The 21,765-nt window shown below is 37.8% G+C and overlaps 1 protein-coding gene across 7 annotated transcripts in view; it reads left to right on the plus strand.

The window, feature by feature from the left end:
• The window catches only part of pds5a (PDS5 cohesin associated factor A), a 222,185-nt gene that overhangs the window by 74,910 nt on the left and 125,510 nt on the right, over positions 1 to 21,765 (plus strand). For all 7 annotated transcript variants that reach the window (XM_069924889.1, XM_069924887.1, XM_069924892.1 and 4 more), the window contains exons 8-9: positions 5,652 to 5,792; positions 8,218 to 8,333. In XM_069924889.1, coding sequence (XP_069780990.1) covers positions 5,652 to 5,792; positions 8,218 to 8,333 — 257 coding nt within the window. The remainder of the gene's footprint in view (positions 1 to 5,651; positions 5,793 to 8,217; positions 8,334 to 21,765) is intronic.

Below are 21,765 nucleotides of genomic sequence, written 5' to 3' on the forward strand. Positions count from 1 at the left end.
CTACAACGAGGAAAGGGGGGACCTACTTTGAAGATGGATCTGGGAGCTGTTCACAAGGCAGTGACCCGTCGGTAGAATAAAATGGGAACATTGAAGAAGAAAGCAGATGTAGACTACTTCAACAAGAGGAATCCAATTTTAGTGATTGAGGAGGGTGTACAGTCAGAAGAAAAAGAAGAGGAAGAATTTGAAAAAGCCAGCAGATAAGCTGAAAACTAGGAAAGGTAAACCTGCTAAGTCTTTGAATGTACAGAATTGAAATAACCAAATGATGTTAATGATAAAGGAACTTAAGCATATTAAGTATATTGGAGTCTTAATGGAAAAAAAACAGATATTAGATTTAAGCATGTAGAAGTAGTAGAAGAGATGGAAGAAAGAGTTGAAGCAGAATTTGACAGTGAATCAAAGATGCAGAATATTCAAACTAATTTTACTACTGCTCATGATCATATGGCTCAAAAATTGTATGCCATTGAAAATTTTAGTAGAAGAAATATAAAAATTTTGGGACTCATAAAAGAGGATGAAGGAGATAATATCAGACAATTTTTGCAATTATAGATCCCACAAAATTTTGGAGTTAAAGCTCGATTTTCTTTATTTCAATATCTCCCTGAAATTCTTTAAGACCTCGACCACAACCAAATAAAAGCCATGACCAATACTAGTTAAATTCCTTTGTTATCAAATAATAGAGAATATTTTGCAACTAGCAGCTAAACAAGGATAGGAAAGACAAGGACCTTTAGAATATAATGGAAATAAGATATTTTTCTTTCCAGATATAAGTTTTGAATTGTTGAAGAAAAGAAAGAAATTTAATCGAAGTAAAAATGTACTGTGGGGAAAAAGATTATGCGTTTTAAGATATCCAGCCACTCTGAAGCTTTTTGTTCCAGGAAGTCAAAACAAATATTTTGTTGAACCAAAGAAGGCTAAACAGTATGCTGACTCTTTGCCAGATATTTATCATGAAGAAGAGATGAGAGCTGAGCAGCAAAGCACTATCTGAAAGACATTCTTAACAGTAATATTTTTAATAGATAAAGAGTGATCAGTTTATGTTTAAGTAAATGAAATGAAGTAAATGAGCTGGGAGGAGGATTTGAAATTGCTAATTCACATGTGCATTTGTGGCATAGGCCCCTGCCCGTAACGTGGAGAGGAGTAATGTTGTTTCTCTGTAGTAATAAAATTAGGAGTTGGAAGTGATGAGATATGGGTGAGAGGTTGTTTTATTATAATAATCAATGGGTGGTGGAAAATTTTGTAAGTATTAATGTTAATGGGATTAAAAATCAAATTAAAAGGAAAAAAATACTACAGGGGAATCACGCTGCTCTCCATTGCAGGCAAAATCTTCGCTAGGATTCTCCTTAATAGACTAATACCTAGTGTCGCCGAAAATGTCCTCCCAGAATCACAGTGTGGCTTTCGCGCAAACAGAGGAACCACTGACATGGTCATTGCCCTCAGACAGCTCCAAGAAAACTGCAGAGAACAAAACAAAGGACTCTTCATCACCTTTGTTGACCTCACCAAAGCCTTTGACACCGTGAGCAGGAAAGGGCTTTGGCAAATACTAGAATGCCTCGGATGCCCCCCCAAGTTCCTCAACATGGTTGTCCAACTGCACGAAAACCAACTAGGTCGGGTCAGATACAGCAATGAGCTCTCCGAACCCTTTTCCATTCACAACGGCGTGAAGCAAGGCTGCGCCCTCGCACCAACCCTCTTTACTATCTTCAGCATGATGCTGAAACAAGCCATGAAAGACCTCAACAATGAAGACGCTGTTTACATCCGGTACTGCACGGATGGCAGTCTCTTCAACCTGAGGCGCCTGCAAGCTCACACCAAGACACAAGAGCAACTTGTCCATGAACTACTCTTTGCAGACGATGCCGCTATAGTTGCCCATTCAGAGCCAGCTCTCCAGCGCATGATGTCCTGTTTTGCGGAAACTGCCAAAATGTTTGGCCTGGAAGTCAGCCTAAAGAAAAAAGGTGCTCCATCAGCCAGCTCCCCACTATGACCAAAAGCCCCCCCTCCCCCCATATCTCCATCGGGCTCACAGAACTCAAAACGGTCAACCAATTTACCTACCTCGGCTACACCATTTCATCTGATGCAAGGATCGACAAAGAGACAACAGACTCGCCAAGGCAAATAGCGCCTTTGGAAGACTACACAAAAGAGTCTGGAAAAACAACCACCTGAAGAAACACACAAAGATCAGCATGTACAGAGCCGTTGTCATACCCACGTTCCTGTTCAGCTCTGAATCATGGGTCCTCTACCAGCATCACCTACGGCTCCTAGAACGCTTCCATCAGCGCTGTCTCCGCTCCATCCTCAACATTCATTGGAATGACTTCATCACCAACATCGAAGTACTCGAGGTGGCAGAGTCCGACAGCATCGAATCCCTGCTGCTGAAGACCCAACTGTGCTGGGTGGGTCATGTCTCCAGAATGGAGGACCATCGCCTTCCCAAGATCGTGTTCTATAGCAAGCTCTCCACTGGCCACCGAGACAGAGGTGCACCAAAGAAGAGGTACAAGGACTGCCTAAAGAAATCTCTTGGTGCCTGCCACATTGACCACCGCCAGTGGGCTGATATTGCCTCCAACCGTGCATCTTGGTGCCTCACAGTTTGGCGGGCAGCAACCTCCTTTGAAGAAGACAGCAGAGCCCACCTCACTGACAAAAGACAAAGGAGGAAAAACCCAACACCCAAACCCAACCAACCAATTTTCCTTTGCAACCGCTGCAACCATGCCTGCCTGTCCCGCATCGGACTTGTCAGTCACCAACGAGCCTGCAGCAGATGTGGACATACCCCTCCATAAATCTTCATCCGCGAAGCCAAGCCCAAGAAGAGATTTAACTCCAAAGCTGGAGAAGTAACAATTTTGATTAATAAAAACCTTCCAGTTAAAATACAAAGTATTATTACAGATCCAGTAGGTAGATGTATAAACTCAAGTTTATTGGACTTTTTTGAACCAAACTTAGATGATGAAAAATTTTGCAAATGCTAATGAAAATGTATTACTAGGAGGAGAATTCAATTTTTGCCTGGACCCATTATTGGATAGATCTGGGAGAAACATTAAAAGTAAAGCTGCAAAGTTACACAATAATTAATCAAAGGTATGAGATTAATAGATATATGGAGGAAAATTCACCCAAAAGCAAGGGATTATTATTAATCAAAAAGACTTTATTCTAGAATTGATTTTTTTAATATCAGCTCAACTGCAAGGAAAAATAAAAAAGGTAAAGTCTAAAGCAAGATTTTTATCATAACATTTTTTAGCAATATCAATAGAAGATAGAAATCAATTTATAGATGGAGATTTAATTCTATGTTTTTAAAAAAGGATTTTCGTGAATTTATGGAAAAGCAAATATGGATTTTTTTAAAAAATTAATTCTAAATCCGTAATGAATAAGTTTGCTTTATGGATGCATTAAAAGCATATTTAAGAGGTCAAATAATAAGTTATACATCTAGGAATTTTAAAAAACTAAATGCGAGAAGTAGAGCAACTTGAAAAAGAAATAATATTAAAAAAATAACATTGGCAAACTTATAAAATAGAAAGATATAGCTAAGCAAAGATGTTACGAGTTAGAGAGCACATAAGGTTCTTGCAAGGCAATTAAAAACAAGTTTCTCGCACAATTATAGCAACTAAGAAAGAATCAAATTGGATAACATATAAATTACAAGAAATAAATGAAAATTTTAAAAAATTTTGTCTATATCAGTCAGAATCATTAAAATATGATAATAAAATAGAATTTTTGTCTCAAATAAATTTACCAAATTTAGATATGGAAGATGAAAGAGTATTAGCTACTCCATTTACTCAAAAGGAGGTTAAAGAAGTGTTGTGTTCTTTTCAAAAAAGTTTCTGGGTGAAGATGGCTTTCCACCTGAATTTTATAAAGCATTAAAAAATTTATTAATTCCTCCATTTATGGAAATATTAGAACAGTTGGGATAGATGAATGATTTACCAGATTTATTTAAGATGGCTATAATAACATTGATTCTGAAAAAAGGGAAAGATCCTTAGAAACCATAATTAGACAAATTTCATTGTTAAATGAAGATTATAAAATAATATCTAAAATATTAGCAAATAAAATAGTGAATGTTTAACCTAAATTAATAAATATTGATCAAACTGGATTTGTTAAAAAAGAAAATTAGTAGATAATGTAACAAAGTTAATGAGTATAATACATTTAGCACAACTAAGAGAGGTACCTAGTGTAGTAGTTACATTAGATGCTGAAAAAAAAATGATCAACTTGAGTTGAATTTTTTATTTGAAGTTTTAAATACATTTGGAATACCACCCTTTTTTTATATATTGGGTCAGAGCTCTATATAATAAACCTGAAGTGAATATGGTGACGAATGGGCAAATATTAGATTCCTTTTCATTTACTAGATCAAGTAGACAAGGATGTCCATTGTCACCTTCATTATTTATTTTAGCAATAGAGCCTTTGGCAGAATTAATTAGACTAGGTAATGATATTAAAGGTTTTAAAGTAGATAGAAAGAGCATAAGATTAGTTTATTTGCAGGTGATGACATAATGTATTTGACTGAACTGGAAAGGTCATTAATTAAATTGCATTTAAGATTAAAAGAATGTGATGTAGTATCTGGCTATAAAATAAATTGTGATAAAAGTGAAATAATACCTAGAGTAAAGGTAGATTATGAGCAGTATTTAATAAAAAATAAATCAATTTAGGTGGTAGGGAGGTGCAATTAAATATTTAGGTATTAAAATAAATAATTTAAATAATTTATTTAAATTGTGAATTATACACCATTGCTTAAGAAAGTAGATGATGATTTACGGAAATGGAAGGAACTACCTATAACATTAAAATGAAAGGTTAATTGTACGAAAATGAATATATTCCCTAGAATACAGTATTTATTTCAAATGCTGCATATATTTAGATCATCAAAATATTTTCAAGAACTACATAAGTATGTAAGGAATTTTATTTGGAAGGGGATAATGCCAAGAGTTGTATTAGAAAAATTAACATGGAAATTTGAATTAGGAGGACGACAATTACCAAATTTTAAAAATTATTACAGAGCAGCACAGCTGAGATTTCTCTTTTTTCAAGAGGGAGAAAAGCTGGTTTGGATTTATATAGAACTGAATAAAATAGAAGTTAAATCAGAAAATTTTATAAATGTGGAATGACAAGCTTTTTATTGGAAAAATAGAGATATTTCTTTATTAAAACATGTCTAAAATATGGAGTAAAATACATTCATAAATGGGAATAAGAAAATTTCCAATACCAGAATGATATGCAGTCAGAATCAACTTGTTCCTTTTACAATAAATAATAAACTTTTTGATATTTGGCTAACAAAGGAATTAAGCCAATAAAAGATAGTTTTCAAGGTTCAACTTTAATGACATTTGAACAATTGGAAAGTAGGTATGTAATACAATATCCTATCAATTAAAGGTATATTTATTATAATGCACAAGAATTTTAACTTGTTTTCTTTTTATATTTTAATATTGTGTTTCAAATTATCTTATTAATGTGTGTTCATCACTTTTTTTCCCTGGAATTTCTTCCACCAGTTCTTTAACCAGGTTCTTGTTCTGGGAAAATCTTCTGTCAGTGATTTGTCTGAACATGTTTTTGATCTCATCATGGAGCTTTTTGCCATTGATCCTCATCTACTGCTCTCTGTTATGCCACAGTTGGAGTTTAAGCTGAAAGTAAGTTTAATTCTGCTTAAGAATTTGTGACTGCTAAGATAACCATTATACAGAAATAAGGTAAATCCTATTAATTGTGATGTTAATTGTGTTATGTTGGAAACAATTATAACAATGATTTTCACTCTGAGGAATTGAATGGCTGATATTGGACAAATTGTTTGGAAGGACAAAAATAGGTTAGAGAGTTGAAGAAATAAAAAGCAATGTTCAACAAGCACTTATACGACAAAACAGTTAATGTCTCAGGTCAATGACTGCTTCAGAATTTTAGAGAGAAAGCAATCATGAATATTGAATTAAAAATTGTTTTAATGACCACAAAGATTTTTAAATTACATTGCTGTAAATAAAACTAGAAGCCAAAAATTATATGCTAAAATATGGGCTTCTACCCTTATTAATTTGATGAATTCAAAATACTGAATAATTTCAAGTATTGAGCATTAATAACCAAATGGAAATTGCTAAATTTCCCATTGATGATATCCCATTAATTTGATTACCAAAAATCTTACTTTGGCAGCTTGTAAGATGTCATAATTTTTAACCAATCTTGAACTTGATCTTTTCCTCTCAGGTTTACATATTAATTAAAATTAATTGGCTGTATGCGATTTTTAATTTTTTTTTAAAAAAAACTCGATGTAATTGTTTTGTTAATCCATGTAACCCATATTTTTCATTTATACTTAAAATGATAATGCTATTATGAAATATTGCTTTGTACCTAATTAGGAAGGTAAAGCTGACTATGAATAGGAATGCTACAGTAAACATTCATAGTGATCAGTTGTTTTTGGGCTCGTGAAGCATATGCATAAATGTTTCCCAAGAGTTGGTACCTGGACCACAGGTTTACTGATGATTCCTTGCATAAGGTAGACCTGATAAATTTCAGAATCATTAGACTTGAAAGTTCAAGCAGTGAGGATTATGGTAATAAATTAGGAAAATTGTTGCAGGAGGATGAAATTTAACCAAGAAAGTGCAATTTTGGAGCATGAACAGCTAGTAAAAGCCCTAGAGTTTCCAAAGAAATGTAAGGAATTGTACATGTATTTGCTGGCACTATCCTGTGTAATGGTACCAGACACATGTATAAACATGAAAGTACCAAATTTCTGGCAGCTGGATGCTCATACCGGACGGACCCTTCTGGAGCACAACTTCCTGCCCCTTTCTAACAGTTGCACTGTGAAATCTGCCTGACTCTTTGCATTTCAGGTCAGAGCAACTTGTATGAAAAAGGGTCAATCTTGAAATAATTTGGAATGTTTACTATTATAAATTTGATACGTTTATCTTTTAATTTTATTTTAGTGACCCTTAGAAAGTTTGTGAATGACACAAAAAGAACTGCAGATCCTAGATTTTATGAGTGAACAATGTACAAAAATTATGTTGAATGTCGATAAAGTACTGTTGGGTCTCATCCTGCAAATTGTGTCCAGTCCTGGGCCACACAAATTGAGAAGAATGTGAAAACTCTATCGAGAATGCAGAAAATATTTAGTCAAGTACTGCTAGGATTGAGCAACTAAAATTGTGTGACATTGCTGGAGAGTCTGGGTTTCTTCTCCAGAGAATGGAAGTGAAGTGACTTGATAAGCCCAGGCAGTTAAAAAAAAGAGAGTAATTTGACAGAAGGATTGTAATCTGAGGACACTTTTGTCAATCACTTTAGATTGGGAACTGGGGTTTGGTGAAGTAAAGTGAAGGCAAGTTAAAAAGCACAATCTTATTGAATGGCAGATTAGTGATGAGGGGAAAATCGCATTTAAGAGTAACAGATTGTTTTGATAAACTTTATTTGTAGAGCATTAACCACGACATGAAATTTGTTCACCAAGGAATTGAATAAACTTTTAGGGAAGTAAATTGCTGGATAAATGAGAATGCTGCTGACTAGGTAACTTTTGTGAACTGTGACCATGCCTTTCAATGCTCAAAATGTTTAATTGAGATTCCTTCCCCCCCCCCCCCCCTCCCCCAATTCTTCTAATTTCCAACAAGTACAGGGCAAGAGCCATTAAACTTTGCTCGTATGAAGATTCTCTCATTCCCGGAATCATCCTTGTGAACCTCCTCTGGTCCCACTCTAATGTCAGTACATCCTTTCTTAAATGAGGAGCCTAAACTGCCCACAATACACCAAGTGTGATCTCCCCAGTACCTTATTAAGCCTCAGCATTACATCACTGCTCTTGTATTCTATTCTTAGATTAAAAACAACAAGGACCAGTATGATAGTTAAAATAATCAGTTGGAGCTGGAATTTGTTTTTTTTAATTATTTTGCTTCTGGTCCTGGTTTATTAGTGTCACAGACAAGATAATTAATTGTAGGACATTTTGGTTCCAAGTTGCTTTTGTCCTCCAGGAATTGTTAGTTTTTGTGTCGTAAATTAGGTTTGTTTTCTCAGAGCAATGATGGAGAAGAGCGACTGGCTGTTGTTCGACTCCTGGCAAAACTATTTGGTGCAAAGGATTCGGAGCTTGCAACACAAAATCGCCCTCTTTGGCAGTGTTTCCTGGGACGGTAAGTTTTTTTTCTTTGGTTTCATTGAAAGTTCAAGTTACTTAATTAAATTAAATTACTGTTGAGTTCAATCACTGAAAAATTCTCTCATTGTGTTGAAGATACACTGAGGTATAGTTCCAAAAGGGAACATATCATATCCTAGCCAAGAAATCGAAAAACTGCTGGTGCTGAAAATGTTCAGCAGATCAGGCAGCATAGGTAGAGCGATGATTAATTATAGTTTTATACATCAATTATATTTAACACCCAAAAAATTAAAAAAATTTGGTTTTAGTAAGTCAGATCTTTGTTTTCGTTGTGATCAGGTTTCTGGTACTTTTTTACATGCTGTTTGGTTGTGTGATCGGTTACAACAATTTTGGAAAGGTATTCAATCTGTATTTAATAATCTATATAATCTTCATATTGTATTAGACCCTGATATATTTTTATTCGGGAATATGCAACCGTTGATTGATTTAGAATTAGATAATTACCAGATCTCTTTTATTTACTTAGCGCTGGCAGTGGCCAAGAAATGTATAGCGATTACTTGGAAGAATAGAAATGTATTGTCTTTAGATAGGTGGTATTCAGAGATGAAGTTTTGTTTGGTTATGGAAAGAATATCTTTTTCTATACAAGATAAGATGTCTTTTTATGAGTTAAAGTGGACCCCATTTATTGATTATATACAATTTAAATAAGTTTGAATTAATCATTTTTTCTTTAAAAAAACTTTTTATCATATATTTTTTCTATTTATGTTTTTTTTTAGTTTTTTTTATTAGTTGGTTTTTTTTCGTTTAAGTTCTTTTTGTTTTTGTTTTTTCATATATATTATATAATAAAATTTTTTTGGATTAATAATTAATACTTAATTAATTTTTTTGTTTTTTATATATATATCGATCTTTTTTTTAAAGATATATTTTTTATTTTTTTTTATTATACTAATAGTATTAATTCTTCACTCTTTATCGTGGGGGTGGGGGGGGTTTAGGGGTTAAAAATAGTTTTTTTTAGTCTTAGTTTTTAGTTGTTAGGGGGAGATGCCGAGATTGGTATTTTATTAACTATGTTACTTTATACTTTATTGTATTTTTTCTGTACGTGAATTACTTACTTTCTTCATATGTTAAAATTAATTAATAAATTTTCGAGGGGAAAAAAAAGGCAGCATAGGTGGAGAAAGAAATAGAGTTTTGGGTCTTTTCCCCTTTGTCACAAATGAAAGGTGAGAAAACAAGAATGTTTTAGAGTTGCCATGCAATGACTAGGATGTAGTTGGGATTGGTTGGGTTTGGGGCAACAAATTCATGTCGTAAGATGGAGACAAATATCATCCAGCTGGTACATATGCTATTGATGCTATCTTTTAAAAGGAGAACCAGGGCAATTAGGAGGGGGAGGGTGGGAAACAAAAGAAAGTCTGTTCATACTGGGAAGTGCAGGGTACAGTAGGTACTGGAAATGTGAAACGAAAGATGAGTTGGAACTACCCAGCAAAACAGGCAGCATGTGCTGGGAGAGCAAAATGAGTTAATATCAAAGGAGATATTATTGAATCACAGCAGGCCTGTAACATGGGGAATTAGTGTGACAAGTGCGTGGATGCTCGTTATCAGCCATGCTGAATGAATAGTGGTGTTACGCAGGCAGTCCTCCGATCTGTATTTTGTTTTGCAGTGAGGACCAAGTCTAGTGCATTGGATTAGTTGAAAGTGAAATGCTGCTTTACATGGAGGACATGTTTGGGTCCCTTAATGGTAGAAAGGCAAGAGGTAAAAAGGACAATTATTGTAAATCTTGGCAGATACAGAGAAAAGTAAGCATGAAAGGGGCAGTCGTTGTGAAGATTGAATCAGTGATATGAAGACGAAGGTGTGTTTACTGGTGCCAACTCATTGAAGGGTGTGTAAACTGCACATGAGTGAATGCAAGAGCTGTTGGAGTGGAAAGTGAGGACAAAGGAGGAGAGAGATTGAGAACAGAAGTGGAGACAATTAGGGAGATATAGCTGAGATTTCTGTCAACTATGGTGGAGGGAAAAACCACAGTTCAGGAAAAAGGAAGACACCAAGGATGGTTTAGGAACTGTGGTAACCAGCAGAGCAAGAGAAATTGGGAGAATGGACTGGAGACATAAAAGGAAGTGTGGTAAAAGATGTAGACAAAATAGCAGTAGAAGTCTCTTGGCATGTAATATGTATTGGTTGGTTACCTATCCCTTTGAAGAAGGTTATAAAGTAGTTGAGAAAGAAAGGTGAAGTGTCATATATGGATCATGTGAAAGTGAAATAAGGGTAGGAATTAACAGCAAAGTAATGAAATTTTTGAATTCTGTGTGAGAAACGAAGCAGTCTCATAAGGTCAATATGCTGGAAGAAAATTTGAGGGAGGTGACCTGAAAAAAAATGTACTTTCATATATATCACAAAATGACATATGGATTAGGCCCACGTAAGTTCTTATGACTATATCTCTGATTTGGAGAAAGTTGTTCAGTTAATAGATGAGTTCAAATGACTAATTAAGTGGTAAAAGACAGATTCTGGTTGGTGTTCAGTCCAAGAATGAAGGAAAGAAAAGGACCGTGACCATTCTAGTGTTGTATTGAGATGTAGAAAGATTGTATATTTGAGGTGATAAGCCATTCAAAGTGGCAGAGGGCATCAGAGACATATCAATAATGAAATTGGGAAGGGACTTGGAAGGGGAGAAAGAATAGTTGAAGAAGTTGTCACAAGTTCTGGGGGGGTCAAAAGCAGGCTGACGCACTGGTCGACGAGAGCAGTCCTGTTTGTAGATGTTGGGGACATATTGGAAGGGGGCAGTATGAAGTTAGAGGATCATGAGGCTGGAGGAAAGATTTCCCATGAAATAGAAAACAAAATAATTGCAGCTTCTCCCTCTACACATTGATGCTTTTAATTATGAGAAATTTCTCTACCTCAAGTATATTTAGCATCTTGGTATGTTCTCCCTTGTAACACAATTCTACAGAATCAGAATCACTTGAAATGAAAACAAAACATGAAATAGCTAGTCCCATTTCTTGACTGCACCCCTCTTCCACTTATTACATTTAAATTTAAACATACAGCACAGTAGCAGGCTCCAATTATACAACCCATGCCTGGTTGAAACCCACGCAGGCGAGAACATACAAACTACTTACAGGCGGCACTGGATTCGAACCCAAATCACTGGCGTGTAATAGCATTGTGCTAATTGCTACGCTAACCGTTCCGTCCATATTTTCGATTCCTTTAGCTGAGGAAACATCCTCTTCCCATAGACTGTCTCGCCTTTTCAGAACTTTGTTGATTTCGCTTGGTTTGCCTCTTTATTCTTCCATCCTTCAATGAATACACGTCTATGGGTTAACCCAACTTCTCAAGGGGCAGCCTTGGCATTTAAGTATTGGACTTTTAAAAAGCAATTGCTTCAAACATTGCAGCATTTGCTTTTGTATACTGCAGAGTCAAAGCCTACGTAAAAATAATGATGAAAGACGACTGCACTGGTTGACAGTAATAACTTGGCAGGCCATGCAGAGTCCATACAGTTGACACTCATTTCATTGGAGCGCAGAGCTTCACATACTATTGATACAGTGTTCTCAGCTAATCGTTGTGGCGATACCATGATAGTGCAGTCAATGAGGGAATATTAGTCTAAAGAAATTATTTTTGACACAAAGCTTTTTGATTCTCTTACAGTAAAGGCCAACGTATCATTTGCCGCCTTAACAACTGAGTGAACTGACATGCTCCTTTTCATTTGTGTACAAGGAAGCTCAAAACCTTTTGTACATTAATGTTGCCCAATCTATTACTAAATAAATAATACTTAACTGTTTTTTCCTAACAAAATGGATAAGTTAACTTGCAGACACATTGTACCTCATCTCTCATAGCCATGCATTTATCCAAATTGTCTTGAAACCTTTCATCCTCCATCCACATTTCTGGAAATTTATTAATAAATGTTTATTGTTTCCTCATCAAATAGATATATATTGTGAATTGTATGTTACCAAGCATTGAAGACTATTTATTGTACAATCCTTTATCCGGAAAGCTCCAAAAACCAGTATTTTTTTCCTGGTGCTGGTACAATGGAGAGTGAGAGAGAGATGGCAGCGCGATTCGGGTGGACGAGGGGCAGAGAGACGTCAGCGAGACTGGAAGGGGGTGGAATCGGCAGCACAATTCGGATGGGCTTAAATCTGGGGCAGCTGGCTTTCGTTCTGAAATCCGGAGAAATCCGAAATTTGGAACACAGTGCCCCCCAAGGGTTTCGGATAAAGGATTGTGTACATGTACTGCTTTCTATTTTGTCAATTATTTTCAATCATTTATTGCTCCAATCCTTGTCATTTTGAAAATCAAAATATACCATACTCTGTAAGGACTTGTGAATTTTCTGCACTTTTAAGGTCCACCTCCACGCTTTTATCAGTGCCCTCCCGGCTCACTCTTAACTCCCTCTGCTCGTTCCGTGCTGTGCTAGGATCTTGTTCTGCTGACTTTGGCTGCCACGTTTCCAGCAGTATAGCAGCAGTGGTGCATCCCCATGCACTCCCCCTCTGTGGCAAAGTGTTAAAGGATTTCTGACGTGTTATAATACCATGCCGTTTATGCCAGCGGTGCTCCCTTGTGTTTTTACCCATCTGTGAAGAAACTATTGGGAAAGACTAATTGCTGAAGAAAAACTGTGAGTAATAGATGAACATCAATCCAAAGAAATGGTTACGGATTGGGGGGGGGAGCTGCTTGGGGATTGGCTGCAGGGTAGTAGTTGCTACTTGGAAATTGGATGTAAGTTGGGCAAGGGCACTGCTTGGCATGCTGGGTGCTAGTTATGGGCAAGTACTGCTTGGGGGTCAGGAAAACCAGACCCTCTGGTTTAAGCATAGGTCAAGCAGGTACTGCCTGGTGATCTGGAAGGGGCTTGGAGTCTGGGTACAGATGGCCGTGTCTGTCTGATATACTGTGCTCACTGTTTTAAAAAAAAATTGATTTTGTTTTTAAATGGCTTGAAACTGGTAATTTTGTGTACATTTTTTAAAAAAATGTTTAAAAATGGGGGCGCTGCCTCCCAAACCACACCCCCCCCCCTCAACCACAAGCGGCACTGCGCCCCCTTGACCCCGCTTGGCTCTTATCCTTATTTTAACCTCACTCACATGCCTGTTTGTATTTCTCCCTTATTTTTCTTCCTCTTTTTTCTCTTATCAAAAAAAACTTCAGTCATTTGGTCAAATGTAATTTCCCTTTTATAAATACACATTGAATTTATCTGAACTTGTTTGTTTTCCAAGTATTCTCACATTCTTTGTCATGGTCTGTTCTATTTTCCCCATTACTAATGTTTACCCAAGTGTTCTGTAGTTTCCTTTTTTTCTCTAATTTTTTTAATAGTAAGTTTACATTTACCATCCAATTTTTTTCAAGCTATTCCATAATCTAAAGAATTTTGGAAGATGAGATTGGTGATTGCCTGGTAGACAATGGCCTGATAATTGGAGGTCATGGTCGATAGAGGTAACAAAGGGTGTCTAACAGTTGACAATTGGCAATTAAACATAATTGTCATAATTAAAAACTACAATAATCAAGTAATTCCCATAACTTACTAAATTTAAATTGGAACTCCAGTCGCTGTGCTGTAACAGTGTTGCACTAGCTAATATACTAACTTTGCTGCCATCATAAACTCCTCTCCCAAGTTAACTAATAAAGCCTTACTAATAATCCTAATAGTAATAAAAAATAGATTCGTACTAGGCAGGGAGACACTTTGGGAGAGTCCAAAGTGAGCGGCATCAACTGGCTCTCCATCCTGCAGTCAGACCCTCAGTGCAACCCTACACCTCTTTGCCAGTGTCCCAGTCAGGCCTTCAGTGCACTTTCTTCGTTTTGACAACCCAACTCACCGCCACATTAGTGTCCCAATCAGGCTCGCTGTGCAAATTGACACCCATGTTTGTGTCAGGCCCTTGATGCAGCCTGACTCACCTCCACATCATTGTCCCAGTCAGACCATCGGTGCACCTTCCTCTTGCTGACAACCTGACTCACCTCCACACTAATCTCCTGATCAAGCCCTCTGTGCAACCTGATTCACGTTAGTGTCACGCTCAAGCCCTTTGCGCAACCCAACTTACCTTCAGGACAGTGTCCCGGTCAGGCCCTCGGTACTCCTTTCTTTATATTTGAACCCCATTCGCATTGTGCTTGCCAGTGTGCAAACTGTACTGACATAATGAATCCCCCCACACCAAATTTACAGTTAAAGCCTTTACTAATAAACTTAATAAAATACCAATAAATGATAATTCTCTCTAGCCCGCAGGAAAAAGAATCTTAGGGTTGTATGTGATGTCATTTCTGAACTCTTGACAATAAATCTGAAATCTAAAGACTTATTAACAGGCCAGATAGGGAGACACTTGGGGAGAGTTGCCCCAGTGGTGAGTGGCATCGACTGCTGGGAGACTCTTAGGGAGAGTAGCTCCAGCAGTGAACAGCATCAACTGGCTCTTCACTTGTGCGTTGTCATTTTATTCAAACACAGCTTTATTGAAACTTTTTTCAAACAGCTGCTGCGAGCGAGGCACGACTGGGGCACTCCGCTGGCTGAATATTTGCTCCCAGGTGGTTTTGTATTGCTTCGGAGAAGCTTTACTTTTACAATTTTAACCTTTTACTTAAAACTTTATTTGTTCTTATTTATTTTAAAATGTATTTATTTATTTTCTCTTTTTACTGTTTGTTTGAGCTTCTGGTTGATTGAATGCCAGAGAATGGGGGCTTTCTGTTTCAATATTTTTTAAAAAAATTACAAAATGTTTAAGCCATATTTATCTAAATATAGTGGTAATATGGAAAAGGAAATACACAAAAGAAAGTCTTGTATATGAAAAGCTGTTACATTTAAACTAGGTATCATAACAATCAAACAAAAAAGAAATATTCATGTAATCTCTTATAAAGTGACTAATTGAAAAAGATTTTTAAAAAGTAAATTAATACTCTACTACAAATTCTACTCTGAAGTTATTTTATAAATAATTTGATAAATAATTATTTGGTAAATAATATAATTTCACTACCATTTGATATATATAAAAAACAAACTCAAGACAACATCTAAATAAAAAAAATTAAAAGGACCCCATAAACTTGAAAAGTTTAAATCCATTATATTAGAGGACCATCTAATTTTTTTCCCCATCACGTCATAACCATCGAGTATGAGTAGGAGGGATAGCATCTTTCCATCTCAAAAATACTGATCGTCTAGCAATAAAGGAAGTGAAAGTGACTGTATGGGATTGAGACACAGTTAATTTCAAATCAATTACCTTAGTTGATCTAAAAAGAGCAATTAAAGGATCAGGTACAAGATTTATCTTTAGAACTAAAGATAAAGTATGAAAAAATTTGGAGGGGGTCACCATTTACATGGGCCATGCTTTTGACTGTGATTATATACCTCAGTTAAAGGCATCAGGATTCAGATGGCGGAGTCGATGGTAAGTTCGCAATCATGGCATCGGGAGCACAGATGATTGGGCGACATGCCCTGGAGAGATTCTGTGACCGGGATGTTGGGAACTCAGATGGGCTGGTGGCCAGGGCAAGGATCTGCGGTCATGGTGTCAGGAACTCTGATGGGTGGGTAGCCAGGGTGAGAATCGACAGTTGGGGCACCTGGAGCTCTGGTGGGTGAACAGTTGTGAGTCTGGGTGCTCAGATGCTCAAGCAGGCAGCTGAGGCAAGGTTTGTGGTCAATAGCTCGGATGGGTGAGCGGCCGAGGTAAGAGTTCATAGTTGGGGTGTTGGGACCTTGGATAGGTGGGCAGCTGAGGCTAGTGTTCACAGTCAGGGTGAATGGGCAGGTAGGGCCAAAAAAAAGGAGGTTGACTTTTACACTGGTCAAATCGAATTACATGATTATGGATCAATTATTACACGGGATTTACATAGGTTAAAAAAAAAGTTTAACATTGGCAGCCTTTGTGGTCAGTTTGCCAATCATACAGCGTGCAATGTCAAGCAATTGGAAAAATCCACTTATTCGTTAGCTACCATGGCTCCTGGATACCAGGGCTTTTAATTAAAAAAATTATAAGGAATAAGTAAGAAAAATGAAAAAAGAAAAATTCAAACCCACAGCAATCAAGATTAAAATTCATATTGTACGCGGTGTTAAATCCAAAGAAGCGGCCTCAGGATCTAAGCAAGCACACCCAGTGACATTCATCATCGCACCAATTAGTCAAGTTATGGAAGTGAGCTATATATGGGCTGTAAAGTCTTATCAAAAGATATCTTGATTTTCATGACATATGGTTAATTTTCTCCAGATTTAAAAAGGACATATTATCTAATTGATTATGTATAGGTGGGAACTTGTCTTTCCATTTTAGCAGAATTGCTTTTGCTAATAAAATGGAGAATGCTATAACCTGTCTTTGATTAGAAGATAAAATAATATTTATATCTTTAGAAAAAACAAATAGTGCAATTACTGGACGTGGATCTAAAGTGATCCTAAATATGGTTGAAGAAGTTCAAAAAATGTCAGTCCAATATTTTTGCACATTAGGGCAAGCCCAAAACATATGTGTTTTTTTTTAAAAAAGAGGCATTGAATATTTTTATGATTGTCACAAAGTGAACTAATATCAGAATAAATTCGAGCAAGTTTGACTTTGGAGAAATGAATAAGACAATGATGAATTGTAAATCAGGCCCAAAATTAAGTCCAATCTTCTTCTGAGAAAGAGATATTCCCATCATTTTCCCATTTAAAGAAATAGCTTTCATATTCAGTAGTTTATAAAAAGCTGATATCATACCTATATTAATGAATTGTAACCCAGAGTTCTGTAGCGAGGTCGCAATGGCTACAGCTGTGTTGTAGGTCTGGTTTTGCCTTGAGGCTGTAGCTCGAATCCGCAGGAGAAGAAAGACACACACACCAGTAGAGTGTATTCAACATTGAGTTTATTTGGTGGCAACTCTGCCTTTTATAGTCAGCTCAGCTGTGTAACCGCGAGGGTGTGGCTTGAACAGGCCAACTGCCATTTGGTTACCTCTGATGCCAAGGCATTGATTGGTCAGTTTCACCGCTCTGCTAGTGGCCTATGGAAACGGGCATTTCAGCCCGCACAATGTTTTGCCAGTCGCTGTGTTCGGCCATTTCCTGTGTCGGCCTGATGCGTGGGCTGCTACATGACCCCCACCCCCAAAAAAACCCAGTGATCGTGGCACTTTTTAGGAGGGGGCTCCTCTAAGTCATCAGGGACCATCATTAATTCACCCAGTATAACTAGGGGTGTGCCATAGACTAACTCAGCAGAGAATCCCTCGAGGTCCTCCTCGGGTGCGGTGTGGATGCCTAATATGACCCAAAGCAGTTCGTCAGCCTAATTGGGTCCGGTAAGCCATGCCATTAAGGCTGCCTTAAGATGTCTGTGGAACCTTTCCACCAACCCATTGGCCTGTGAGTGATACGCCATGGTGTGGTGGTGTTGGGTCCCCAGAGCGTACGCTGAGATGGTCCACAGACTGGAAGTGAATAGGGGGCCCCCCCTGTCCGATGTAAGGTGTTTGGGAACCCTGAAATGCACTGCCCCAGTGTTGAGTTAAGCCCATGCACATGCTTCTATGGAATCCTCTACTAGTGGCACCACCTCTGGTCATCTGGTTGACTATTGTGAGAAGGTAACGTGCGCCTTTGGATATGGGTAGGGGCCCCACAATGTCAATGTACATGTGGGTGAAACGGCGACGTGCTGGCTTGAATGTCTGGTGGAAATTTGATATGAGTCTGGATTTTGGATGACTGTCACTGAGTACAAGCCCTGGCCCATAGGGCGACCTCTTTGCAGAGGCCGTGCCAGACGTACCTGTTTGCCATCATTTTGATTATAGTCTTAATGGCGGGTTGAGCCAAGTTGTGGACCGAGTCGAAAACCCACCTGTTCCATGCAACCAAAATGAACGGGGAGAGTGGGAGGGGGGCTGAGGTTTACACGTCAAGGTGTCGCAGAGCTACGTGTGATTTCCGGGGGCGATCTGGATGTCCTCCAGTTGTTAGCCGGTGAGTGATGTCTGGTACGCTGGAATGTCAGGGTCTGCTTGCTGAGCAGAGTTGTGCAGTCGATGCCAGGCGTAGGGATGGGAAAGGGCATTGGCCGCCATGTTGGATCTGCCAGCTATGTATTCAATTGCCATTGTAAATTCAGAAATGTAGGGCAGGTGCCGCTGTTGATTGGCTGACCACTGATATGACACCTTACTGAAGGCGAAGGTAAGTGTTTGTGGTCTGTGTAAAATTTTGAACATCCTGCCCTCCAGGATGTAACGAAAGTGCCAAATTGCCAGGTATAAGGCTAAGAGTTCTCTATCAAAGGCAGTGTATTTGAGCACTGGTGGCCTGAAGTTTTTAGTGAAAAAGGCCAGCGGTTGCTCAAGTACACCCCCAACCGCTGTGCTGGAGGCGTCTTCATAAGGGCAGTCGGGTAGTCTATCTGTAGGGGCACAAGGAGGGTAACATTGGCTAGGGCATTTTTGGTAGCCTGGAAGACCTCATTCACCTCGTGGGTCTATTGTATGTTTTTATGTTCCCCTGCCATGAGGGGAAAGAGTGGGCTCATGATGCAGGCTGCTTCAAGTATGAAGTGGCGATAAAAATTGACCATGCCTGCAAACTCTTGTAGACCCTTCACTGTCGAAGACATGGGAAAAGAACGAATAACATCCACCTTAGTGGGTAACCGTCTGGCTCCATGTTGGTTAATACGTTGGCCCAGGAAGTCAATAGTCTCTCAGCCAAACTGGCACTTGGTCAAGTTGATGGGCTGAAATCGCTCAGCCTGGAGAATAATTGTTTTAAGTGGTTGGCGTGCTCAGTGTGGGTGAGGCTAGCGATTAAAATGTCTTTGAGGTAGACAAAGGCAAAATGCAGATCCTGGTCCACTGCTTCTATTAACTTCTGGAAAGGAAGAATAGGAAATGTTAAAAGCTTAGAGCAAACAAAATGCAGAATTTGATAGTTTCTGAAATAATGTCTATTTGATAGGTTAAGTATCATCCCCAGTTGAAGAGATGTAAAAAGTTGTTGTATAAAAACATTTTTAAAACTATTAATACCAAAAAAAATTCCAAACCGGCATCTAAAATAGCTGTTTGAAATAAATAATTAGGTATTACAAGACTTGTAACTATCAATCCCATAAGTCTGGAAACATTTTCTGAATTGATTCCAGATCTTCATTCGAAGTGTCCTTTTTTTGACAATTTCAAATTGCTTGTCAAATATATATGGGAAAACAAGAAACCTAGATTGAATAAAAGATATCTTCAGAATACTTGAAATAGTGGAAGATTAACCCAACCCTAATTTCTGTTTTTATTACTGGGCTGTAAACATAAGAAATATGTTACTTTTGTTGCATTGTGAAAAACAGATGAAAATCCTACTTGGATTGTGATGGAGTTGAAATTCCTCAGAAGTACCTCCCCCTATGGGCAGTATTTGGGGGGGGGGGGGGGGGGGGCGTTATCTCTACCTTTCTGTATTCAAAAACTCTGATTCTAGTTCCTGCCAAGCTTGCTGAGTATTTCTAACTGAAAGCTATCCGAATTGTGATAGATATTTTCCTTGATAAATTTGTACGTGCATTCTTCACATCATACAGATTATCTAATAGTAGTTCAAATTAAACATACTGCCTTGTCTCAACTTGATAATACATGACCTGCTATGCATATTTTGCAAAGTGAAATTGTGTCAAACCTTTAACAAAGCTGTAATATTTAAACAAGGTTGCATTCATAAAGGAACAGAACAGTGGGAAGACCTAAAAGAAATGGTGGCCTGGAATATGATTATGTATTTAGCAGGGGACAGTTACATGGAAGAATTTATATTTGTGTGACCAATAACAAAGATTTTTTTTTAATTGAAGATAATGATATGGTAATAGAGCCATTAGGTACTGCACTGGTTGTGAACCAGTGCTACAGAGATCAGAGTTCAAATCCCACTGTGATATCTATGCATTAATAACCGGACAGTTGGAAAAGTACAACTGAATTTAATAGCAAAAACTTGCTGGATTGACATAATCCACTTTATTAATGTCCTTCAGGGGAGGAGAATATCTACTACTTTGACCTGTATGGCCTATATGAGTTCAGATCCACCCCATGTGGTTGAATTTTAAATGTCCTCTGAAATGATGCTGCAAGTCACTGAAGTTACTGCTCAGTGAAAGTATAAACCTGACAATCTGTCATTTGCACCTTAGTTAATCTTGCAAAATCTTGCTCAAAAACATATGTGCTGAACAGAATGCAATGTAGTTAATTTTATAACCAATGGATCAGATTGAAGCTCTCCTTTTCCTACATCTAGTTCTGAATAATGGACAACTCAATATCTAATGGGAAGGACAGACTCTTAAAATGCCCTCATCTTCAAAATGAGTGCTCGAGATGAGGTTGAACATATTTAGCCTGAGTTGCAGCAGGGATGACCCATCTCGGCTTCCTCTTGAGAAACCTGCCATCACAGAAGCAAGTGTCCATTCAATTCAATCTGTGATTTCAGGATATGGGACCAGATAGCTTCCCAACTAGTACTGAAGACCTACACTCCTACGCTGCACTTCTGCACATCAATGTGGACAATTCCCCAGGTATGTCCTATACACAAAAAGTGGGCATATGCAATTCAGTTAATTACATCCCAATCAGTCTTCTCTTAATTAAAGTGATGGGAGATGCCAGCAACATGCTATCAAACATGACTTAGTCAATCTAACTATACTTCACAGTGCCCAATTTGGGTTTTGCCAGGACCATTGTGTTGCTGCCTTCATCAAAGCCTCAGTTCAAATACTAACCAAAGAGTGGAATTCCAGAGTTGAAGTGGATTGACTGTCCATGACAGAAAGGCAGTAAACCCCAGTAAAACTGAAGTCAGCAAGCTTTAAATATTTGGAATCATACTTAACAAAAACTGTGGTGATTAATTCAAACATCCCCATCCATAACATCACTGCATGAGTTCATTAGAACAGTATCCTTACCCGCCCCCCCCCCCCCCCCAGCTTCAGTTGCTTCATCTGCTCCTAATACAAGGCTAGAAGCAAACATTGCTAATAGCACAATATTCAATTCATTTTGTGACTCCTTAGCACATACACCAATCAATTCCTACATGCAACAAGACTGTAACATTTGCGCTGCAAAAATGTCAGACAGTGACCATTTTCACCTACTCTATATGTTCAGTAGCATTAACCATGGTTGCGACCCCAACAATGACATTTTGCCAGTCCTCATTGACTCGAAACTCAATTGCACCAGTCATGTAAATGCCATGGCTACAAGAGGAGATTTGAGTTTGGATATCTTGCAGA

The sequence above is a fragment of the Narcine bancroftii genome, chromosome 3 (genome assembly GCF_036971445.1).
Source record: "Narcine bancroftii isolate sNarBan1 chromosome 3, sNarBan1.hap1, whole genome shotgun sequence".
NCBI classification, from domain to species: Eukaryota; Metazoa; Chordata; class Chondrichthyes; order Torpediniformes; family Narcinidae; genus Narcine; species Narcine bancroftii.